Raw genomic sequence first — 11,149 nt, forward strand, 5'->3', positions numbered from 1 at the left:
TGGCCCCGTGCCGTCGGGCAGCTGCCCACCAGGCTATGGGGCCAGCAGTTCGTCACCCCTCCCGGTGTCCTACCCCTCTACACACACACACACACATATACACAGCGCTTCCCTCGTTCACTTCTCTCTCCCTCTCCCTCTGCCGTCTCGGGACAGACTGACGAGGGCACGCCTGGCTTCATCCGCTGAACTGAGCGACGACACAGGAACTGAAGGCGAGGAAGTCCCTTGTGGTCCGGTCCCGTCCCGCCACCGCTGGCCTTAACGAGGAAAAGGCAAGAGTTGATTAAACGATTCTGTGTACGTCAACTACCGCTAGGTACACTGAGACTGTGTGCGCTTTATTACCATATTATTATTATTATTAGTAGTAGTAGTAGTAGTAGTAGTAGTCTTTTTCTTTCCTTTTTTTAACTTGATTTTCTGTACCCTTTCACTGTCATCACCGCACGCCGATCCACCCCCCTCCCTTCCCCCATACACAGCCATACCTGATCTCCCAACTTGGACACGACACTCAACTCCTCACAGGTCCATACGGAAAAGAGCAAGAGAACCTTAGGTCACCACAGGCATACATGACCGCATGACATGAAAGACCACCTGAGCATGGCTGTATTTTTTTTTCCTTCTGTTTTTCCTCATGATTATGGACAAGGACAATGCTCCAGCAATGGAGAATGATCTTACGTTTCGTGACCACTTGACCAGGCACGTACCCACCCTACCCTTCTCCGCTTCCTACATAGTTATCCTGGGGTTACCACAGCCCTGCGAAATACAGGCACTTCATCAATACAGGGCCACGGTATTGGCCGGCTAGTCATGCCTCAGTGACATGACACCATCACGGGCACTTTCCATTAAGACCAAGGATAGCGTTAGGGACATGTCAGTCTGGTTCTGACTGGTGCAGACTGAGCGACTGCACACGTCATGGCAGTGAACCAGAGAAACCCAGAAAACCTTCACGTCTCCATTGGCTGTTTCTCTTTAATTTAAGGATGTGCCTCTCTCACACAAGACTTCGATGTGTCATCTGTGTCGATGCAGAACGAAGCAAACGTCGCCGTGTCGAACACGCAGACGGACACTCTTATTTCACGACTGAAAAACAAAAACAATAACAACAACAACAAGCAAACAACAACAACAACAACAACAACAAAACAGACTAAGGCATGCGTGTACTCTGGATCGTGCTTGCGCATGCGATAATACACACTGACACACGCATGTTGACAAGCGTAAGCGCACGCACAGGCATATTATATTTGTATGCATAGACATAAGAAAATCCACACGAGCACAGACATGTTTGTTTTCTTGTAGCCCAGTTCTTTTTTTCCGTTAATGTCTAAATTACAAAACATCACGTGAGCCTTATATGGTAATGTGTTATAATCAATTCTGGTTAATTTTATTTTAGCCAGTAACTTATACACTTTACATATGAATTCAAACATTATTGGGTATCTGCCTAGTTCACCATAAATAAAATCGTCAGGCGTTTTACTTCCATAAGACCATTGTTCATGTCTACTTAGATAACCACCTTTACGAAACACAATGTTATTCTATTCTAAACACGGACACAAACACAGAGAGAGAGAGAGAGAGAGAGAGAGAGAGACAGACAGACAGACAGACAGACAGACAGACAGAGACAGACAGACAGACAGACAGACGGAGAACAGGATACTGGAGAGGAAGAAGGATGAAGGAAATTGCGGGATTCGTCAAGCGCAGTCAGAAGTGGGTCGAAGCATAGACACTAGAATTCCCTGAGATACTAGTGTCTTTGGTCGAAGCCATGTCGCATCATGTAAATGCGCATGTGCAATATGAACATGCGTTCTAGAAATATCCTGTATCCTGCTATATCACTACTACTACTACTACGACGACGACGACAGCAACAACTACTGCTGCTACTACTGTTTCTACTACTACTGCTACCGCTGATGTAAAGGTGATAATGGTGTTACTACTACTACTACTACTACTACTACTACTACTACTACTACTACTACTGCTACTGCTGATGTGAAGGTGGTGATAATGGTGTAACGACAACTACTGCTACTACTACAACTACGACTACGACTACAACTACTGATAACAACAGACTCGGAATAGCATGAATACAGCCATGTGTGCTTGGTACAGACTGTGTACGTTTCAACGAAATTCACTTTGCCTTAGAATAGAATGGTTAAAGCGTTGGACTTTCAATCTGAGAGTCCCGGGTTAGAATCTCGGTGGCGCCTGGTGGGTAAAGGGTGGAGATTTTTCCGATCTCCCAGGTCAACATATCTGCAGACCTGCCAGTGCCTGAAGCCCCTTCGTGCGTATACGCACGCATAAGATCAAATACGCACGTTAAAGATCCTGTAATCTCCATGCCAGCGTTCGGTGGGTTATGGAAACAAGAACATACCCAGCATGCACACCCCCGAAAACGGAGTATGGATGCCTACATGGCGGGGTAAATAAACAAAACGGTCATGCACGTAAAATGTAAAATGTTACATGTTTGTCTGAGTGTGTAGTTGTGCGTGCCTGAAATCTGATTGAATGACACAGGAAACGAATGATGAGCACCCAATGGCAGCCGTCAGTCGGCTCTACCCAGGTAGGCAGCCTGTTGTGTAAATGACTCCGTATGTGTAAAGCGCTTAGAGCTTGGTCTCCGACCGAGGATAGGCGCTATATAAGTATCCATATCCATCCATCCATCTTTTGACAGTTGTGTTTCCTCTGTGCGGCAGTCACAGAATGATGACCTGTGTGTCTGTGCGTTGTCACACAACTCACCCTACACCCCCAAAAACCTGGTACAAATCAGAAATATTGTTGTCACTTATTATACACCTGTAGTGACGCAAGAGAGATCTGAAGGCATTGAACGCATATATATATATATATATATATATATATCATCCTTCACACAACTCTAACTATATATATATATATATATATGTGCGTGTGTGTGTGTGTGTGTGTGTGTGTGTGTGTGTGTACAACTTTATACAACTTTAACAAGTGCAACTAACAACCTAACAGTCATTCCGCTATTTCAAATTAACTATGCTCAGATGTAAAAAAAAAAAAAAAAAAAAATAATAATAAAAGAAAGGAAAAGAAAAGAAAAAGAAATGCGGTGGGGAAAAAAAGAGAAAGAAAGTTGGAGAAAGAATTAATCCCTCAAAGGCAAGAACTGAGACCAATGGAATTTTTTCTGAGAGACAGAGAGAGAGGGAGAGAGAGAGAGAGAGAGAGAGAGAGAGAACTGTACGGCTGATATGACTGCAGTATTGTCTTTTCCGTCCCGTGTGGATTCCTAAGATGACTTTGCCTGGCTTTGCCAGGGAACTATTAGTATCATCTGGGGTTAGATTCAGATTCAGATTAGAGATTCAGATTCAGCATCCTCACAAATGGTTGACACAACTATACACGGTCGCTGACCTGGCCCAGAGAGAGAGAGAGAGAGAGAGAGAGAGAGAGGGGGGGGAGATAGAGAGAGAATGCGAATAAAGATAAAGTCGCAAGCATGGTGATGATAAGATGTATAGGAAACAAAAAGAAAAAGAAACACACACACACACACACACACACACACACACACACACACACACACATGCGCGTACACACAGGCACAAGCATTGTGTTAAGAGAAGGAGGCTTTAGTTTTGTTGTGTACTGACATGGTGTCCATCAACGTTCCCTCTTCTTTTTTTTTTAATTCATTTATTTATTTCACGCACGCTCTCTTGAGACGAGTTACAAGCTCACTGTTCGCATTTTTTTTTTTTTTTTTTTTTTTTTTTGCGACTTGCAGCTTACCATAGTAAAAACAAACAAACAACAACAAAAAAACAAAAAAACAACAACCCTGCTGCCGACGTAATGATGACTTGCCTGAAGGCAGCAGAACAAGCCTCGTTCTGTGTCAGTGTCACGTATCCAGCCTGGTCGCACACGGACCCTGTAAAGTGGACCCATGACCCCCGTCACGCGACGGGCCAGCCGCTGTCTGCTTCCGGAAGCGCGTGCTGGACAAAGGATGGTGGAGGAGGGTGGTGATGGTGGTGGCTATAGTGTGGGCTTAACGGTTGGAGGGGGGTGGGGGGGTGGGGGGGGTGGGAGGGGTTGGGGATGTAACGGCGGTTGCGATGGCGATGGCGAGGGCCAGTAAGCATTTGAAGAGGTAAAGAGATAGAGAGGGATGTTCCGGCATGTATTGTCGCCCCTGTAAGGATTGTGGCGCGGGCGACAGACAGTATGTGAAGCCTCACTGCACGTAATCATTGTCGCCCCTCTTCACTGTTTGTGTTGTTGCTGCTATTGCCTGCGATGTGTTTGTGAGCGCACGCGTGTATAAGACTGCTGTGTGCTTGTGCACAGCCCTTCAACGACTGGGTCGTAAAAGTGACGTCAGAACTCCTCACTCACTCACTCCTCACAACAGCGTCAGTTCAGAGGAGGGACAATGCGTGCAGGAGTGAGGTAAGGGCTGCACGTAATAACAATTATTGTCGCCGTCGACAATCCATGCAGGGGCGACAATACATGCCAGAACAAGGGAGAGTTGGCAACTGAAGCAGGCAAAGGAGATACGGATACGGATACGGATACGGATGTTTTATTCAATATAGGCCATGGCCCCTCATGAAGGGATTGTGTAAATAAACATTACAGAGGTAATATATTCAGATATGTAACATAACACAGTTGTAACCTGAAAATGAGAAAAAACAGTCATTATCTGCATTTAGTCTTATTCACACAGAATAACAAAAAAGCGGAAAACTAGCACACACTCAACAGGACAACAAAGCACAAAGTGGAGTTCACTCTCCGTCGCACTTTTATATAAAGACAGGCAAAGGAGATAATAGAGCTGTGTGAGACAATCACTTGTCTGTCTGTCTGGCTGTCTGTCTGACCCGGTGTGTGTGTGTGTGTGTGTGTGTGTGTGTGTGTGTGTGTGCGTACGCGCGCGCGTGTGTGTGTGTGCGTGCGTGCGTGCGCGCGTGCGTGTGTGTATGTGTGTGTGTGTGTGTGTGTGTGTGTGTGTGTGTGTGTGTGTGTGTGTGTGTGTGCATATATAACTTTTTTTTCTACTCTTCTCCATTTCCTATTTTTAATGCATTTGTATTTGATTTTTGTTTAGATATGTGTTGTTGTTTTTTCCCAGCAGATGTGAGGAAGCTTTTTTGGATAAGTCTGTACATCTTGAAACTGGAACTGAAACTGATTGTATTCGTTTTATCCTCTCTCTCTCTCTCTCTCTTTCTCTCTCTCTCTCTCACAGTACCCACCCCCCAACCCACCCCCACTCCACCCACCTGTCACATGGACTTTTTAAACAAATGACAAAGTGCCAAAGTGTCGCTTATCTCTTAGTTTATTTTTTGCTTCAAATCTGTTATTCCTTTCAATTCCATGTTTTCTGTTTTGCACCATTTTTTTTTTTTTTTTTGGTTCTGATGTGTATCTACTATGTCACTAGAGCTTTAAAGCTAATGACAGTCAGGAAACATTTCAGTGTTCAGTGTTCAATGTTCTCTCTTCATCTTCTTTTTCTTCTTTTTTTTTTTCTTCTTCTCTGTCACACACACACACACACACACACACACACACACACACACACACACACACATACACACTCTCTCTCTCTCAATCACATTCTTCCTTTAACTCCTCTCTATCTCTCCTCCCCTTCCAGTTCCTCAATTCTATCTCCAACCTTACTTGCCGACAGATCGACAGATCGCCTTCAGCAGGCGGGACGGCTTCAAGTGGAAACGCCTCCTTGACGTGTTAACAGCTGAGTACATGATGGTTGTGAAGTTCCTGTTGACGTCCGTCCTGGGAAACTTCGCATAAGTCTGATGACACACAGAGGTTCATTGTTTCGTTCACAATGTGTGTCAAAGCAGTCGAAAGTTCCTCTCTCTCTCTCTCTCTCTCTCTCTCTCTCTCTCTCTCTCTCTGTGTCCATGGTACTTATTCACAGACAAACACAGACACACACACGAACACAAACATACACACACGTGCTCTCTCTCTCTCTCTCTCTCACACACACACACACACACACACACACACACACACGCACGCACGCACTCGCGCATACACACACACAAACGGCACTCACTCGCGCACACACACACACACACACACACACACACTCCAATACATACACGTTCACACAAACACACACTGGTTTATACAATAAACAACCGTCGCTACGAGAATGATAACGTTTCCTGTATGAATCATGTTTCTGATGTAGAGATAGACGCGTAACTGTGTATTTCGCTGTTTTAGTATTCTTGAACATGCATTGTTTTTAGATTGACTCTCATCATCATCATCATCATCATTATCATTATTATTATCATTATTATTATGATGATGATCATTATTCTTATTATCATTGTTATTATTATTATCATCACTATCAATTTTCTTCTTCTTCTTCTTATCATCATCATCATCATCATCATCATCATTATCATCATCTTCTTCTTCTTCTACTCGTCTTCCTCTTCGTCCTCGTCCTCCTCATTCTTCCTCTTCTCATCCTCCTCCTCCACATCATCATCATCTTTAGTACCACCACTCGTTATTTTTGTTCTATTGAAGTAGATTCTTATGGCGCATGCCCACGTCACTGGCCGCTGAAGTGAGTGGCTGTGGGGGGCCGGGTTTAACCCATTGGCGCCCCGCTTCCTGCATCCTGATTCATTCCTCTTCAGGGTTTAACCCATTGGCCCCCCCCCCCCCGCTTCCTGCATCCTGATTCATTCCTCTTCTGGGTTTCGGTCTGTGTCTGACTGTCGTGTCAGTGCTTGTGCCTCTGCCTCTCTTTCCGTCTGGCTCTCTAGCTGTCTGTCTGTCTGTCTGTCTGTCTATTTGAGTTGGTCCCCAATGATCGTCTGACTGTGTGACCGTCTGTCTGCCTCACCCAAGTCCCTGTCTCTGCCTCCAGTCCTCTCTCCCGTTTAGACACACACGTACACACACACACACACACACACACACACACACACACACGCACGCACGCACGCACACACACACACACACACACACACACACACACACACACACACACGCACACACTACGACACACTACTAATACTGACCGCGATACAAACTCCATTCTCGACAATGAAATTAGTTTCGTAAACTCCGGGGGTGGGGGGGTTAAGGGGGGTTTGCTAATGGATATAAGTCTAGGATCACTCCCCCTTCCCTTTCTGTGGCCTTAACATTGACAGGGGGGGAATGTATATGGGCGTAAGGCCAGAATAATTCCCCTCCTCGCATATGAAATTAGTTTCGTAAGAACTCGTGGGATGTGGTGCTAACGGGCATAAGGGCAGAATCACACCCCTCCCCTTCATTGGGTTACGCTGCTGGTCAGGCATCTGCTTGACAGATGTGGTGTAGCGTATATGGATTTGTCCGAACGCAGTGACGCCTCCTTGAGCTACTGAAACTGAAACTGGCTAAGTCTATCGTCAACTATTGGGAATTCTTATTTGACTAGCTTTAATCTCCTTTTATGTTGCGCATGTTGGTGTTTACAACGACCCTGTGATTGCACAACTTCATTTCCATGTGGATTAATAAAGTGTTTTTGATTGATTTGATATATATATATATATATATATATATATATATATATATATATATATATATATATACACCGATCATATCACCCACAGTACTTATAGCAAGCGAGCCAAAGCATCTTCATCGTTCGTGGGCTGCAACTCCCACGTTCACTCGCATGTACACGAGAGGGCTTTTACGTGTATGACCGTTTTTACCCCCCCGCCATGTAGGCAGCCATACTCCATTTTCGGGGGTAGTCAAACCATCAATCAGCACGTTGGACCATAATATGAAGTTTTGTTGACATCAGTAAAGAAAACCACTACGTGATGTTGGTATAGTCACGTAACAAGGTGCAAAGACCTAGCTAAGTCATTCCTCCAAGGAACATTTTTTTTTTTACGGATGGAGACGGAATTACAAAGATGTACATTGGGAAATCTGCACTAAAAACAACAGCAGCAATAACAACAGCAACATGCCCTACACTTTCTGGAAATGAACTCTGATTTTGAAAAAAGAAATGGCTGTCATGTTCAAGGCAAGTAAAACGAGTTACAGTTCCGTACTGAATACTTGTGCTCTCCCTCAGCAGTCATAAAAAAAATAAATAAATAAAAAGAGAGGCAAGGCCTTCAAGACTCACTTGTGATACACTTTAAAAAAAAAATCTAATTGTTAAAATGTGTTCTGTATTTGTTATTATAAAGCTTCGCGTTAAAAAAGAAAAGAAAGGAAAAAGTCCTAACCAGATTCGAATTAAGTCCCCTAGCATTAATTACAGAGTACTTTCCCTTTTTTACTATCTGCACCAAACCGTTTGCAAAATGAATAAAACTTCCATGCTTAGCAAAAGAAGTTCCTGTTTGAACAAAAAATGATAATAATGACTGCTCTTGTTGTTGGGTCAGAATGTGAGATCAAAGTGCCAAGTTTAGAGAATACAAAAAATATAAATATAACAGTAAATGCAGTTTGCATATAATTAGGCTTCATTTTTTATTTTTTGGTGCCCATCCCAGAGGTGCAATATTGTTTTAAACAAGATGACTAGAACGAACTGAATTTTTCCTATTTTTAAGCCTAATTTGGTGTCAATTGACAAAGTATTTGCAGAGAAAATGTCAATATTAAAGTTTACCACGGACACACAGACACACAGACACAGACACACACACACACACACACACACACACACACACACACACACACACACACACACACACAGACAACCGAACACCGGGTTAAAACATAGACTCACTTTGTTTACACAAGTGAGTCAAAAATCAGTCTAATAGCATCATCTTAGATGAACAGACTATAAACAAATAAACGAACGATCATATCCAAGCTGTTTTGTTGTTGTTGTTTTTTTTTAGGAGTGAACTCATCATTAACGTTTTATTCAAATTATGAACTTATCGTTAATGAGTTAGTTTGCCAGCATTGCACGGAGTGAGAGTTAGTGAGACGCTTCAGACATTATTTATTGACATTGGCCTATCTACAGCCTTTATGTCAAGGGGACATAATTCTCAATTGCAGCGTCGTGTATTGATCGAAAAAAACAAAAAAACAAAACAAAAACAAACTATGAATAGTAAATAAAACAATTCTTGTCAATAAGAGTTAGTGAGAGTTAGCGAGAGTTAGTGAGAGCGGGAGAGAGAGAGAAAGAGGCGTAGAAACAAGCACCAAAACGAAGCGCTACTGGTCAGTAAAAAACAACAACAACGACAACAAACACCAAAACAAAACACAACAAACAAACAAACAAACAACAACAACAACAAAAAACCCCACAAAAAACAGACATGATTGTAATGTGAGCTAACACTGAATTATTATCTAGTACTGTCCATCTGTAGTTTTAAAAAAAAAAAAAAAAAAAAAAAAAATCAATTACACACTGAATTGTAAATGAGTGTGGTTTTTTTTTTTTTTTTTTTTTTTTTTAATTTTTATTTGTTTTTGCCAATGAAGAGAGGCAACGTGATGAACCAAATTATGAAGAAAAAAGAGAGAGAGAGAGAGAGAGAGAGAGAGAGAGAGAGAGAGAGAGAGAGAGAGAAAAGAAAAAGAAAAGAAAACGAAAAGGAAAAAAAAGAAAAAAAAGAAAAAAGGGAAAGAAAGAAAAAAAGAAGATACATGGGTGCTCCGTTGTCTGCATGCAACAGTATCAGTGCACCAACCGGTGGTCCGCCGCCCTAGATTGGGGTCCATCCGCTAAGAGAGACACAGACACTAGAATTTCCTATGAGATGAGATATTTGTGTCTACTCCGCTAAGACATAGACACTAGAATTCCCTATGCGATGAGATATTTGTGTCTAATCCGCTAAGACATAGACACTAGAATTCCCTATGCGATGAGATATTTGTGTCTAATCCGCTAAGACATAGACACTAGAATTCCCTATGAGATGAGATACTTGTGTCTGATCCGCTAAGACATAGACACTAGAATTCCCTATGACATGAGACATAATTAGTGTCTATGGCTAAAGACCAGCGGTGGCTGTCAAGGGACCTGCGCATGTAAACGACAGTTTCCTTCCCTGTCCTGTTTCTGTTTCGTCTCTCAGTTCAGCGGATGAAGCCAGGCGTGCCCTCGTCAGTCTGTCCCGAGGCGGCAGAGGGAGAGGGAGAGAGAAGTGAACGAGGGAAGCGCTGTGTATATGTGTGTGTGTGTGTGTGTGTGTAGAGGGGTAGGACACCGGGAGGGGTGACGAACTGCTGGCCCCATAGCCTGGTGGGCAGCTGCCCGACGGCACGGGGCCAATGGTGACCGGGGGCCGCCAGGAGAGCTGCTGCAGCAGCGGCAGGAGGGGGAGGAGGGGGAGGGGGTGGAGTGGCGGTGGTGGTGGTGGTGGTGGTGGAGGTGTGGGGATCAGTCTACCTGTCCTCTGCATTCTCTGGGTGACCGCCTGGGCACAGAACAGCGGACCGGGTCCAGGTAAGGGTTGTGTTGTGTGGCTGATGGCTTCATGTCTGGTGGTGGTGGTGGTGGTGGTGGTGGTGATAGTGACGGTGGTGTTGGTGGTGTTGGTGTTATTGGTGTTGGTGTTATTGGTGTTGTTGTTGGTGGTGTTATTGTTGTTGTCGGTGGTGGTGTTGTTGTTATTGGTGTTGTTGTTGTTGGTGTTATTGTTGTTGTCGGTGGTGGTGTTGTTGTTGGTGTTATTGGTGTTGTTGTTGTTGTCGGTGGTGGTGTTGTTGTTGGTGTTATTGTTGTTGTCGGTGGTGGTGGTGTTGTTGGTGTTATTGGTGTTGTTGTTGTTGGTGTTATTGTTGTTGTCGGTGGTGGTGTTGTTGTTGGTGTTATTGTTGTTGTTGTTGTTGGTGTTATTGTTGTTGTCGGTGGTGGTGGTGTTGTTGGTGTTATTGGTGTTGTTGTTGTTGTTGGTGTTATTGTTGTTGTCGGTGGTGGTGGTGGTGTTGGTGTTACTGGTGTTGTTGTTGTTGGTGTTATTGTTGTTGTCGGTGGTGGTGGTGTTGTTGGTTTTATTGGTGTTGT

The 11,149-nt window shown here is 43.8% G+C and overlaps 1 protein-coding gene across 1 annotated transcript in view; it reads left to right on the forward strand.

Moving 5' to 3' along the window:
- The first annotated feature begins 10,413 nt into the window (after positions 1 to 10,413).
- LOC143285267 (uncharacterized) overlaps positions 10,414 to 11,149 on the forward strand; it is a 38,370-nt gene continuing 37,634 nt past the window's right edge. The window contains exon 1 of the mRNA XM_076592525.1: positions 10,414 to 10,588. Coding sequence (XP_076448640.1) covers positions 10,414 to 10,588 — 175 coding nt within the window. The remainder of the gene's footprint in view (positions 10,589 to 11,149) is intronic.

This window comes from Babylonia areolata, chromosome 8 (genome assembly GCF_041734735.1).
Source record: "Babylonia areolata isolate BAREFJ2019XMU chromosome 8, ASM4173473v1, whole genome shotgun sequence".
In the NCBI taxonomy this organism is placed as follows: domain Eukaryota; kingdom Metazoa; phylum Mollusca; class Gastropoda; order Neogastropoda; family Buccinidae; genus Babylonia; species Babylonia areolata.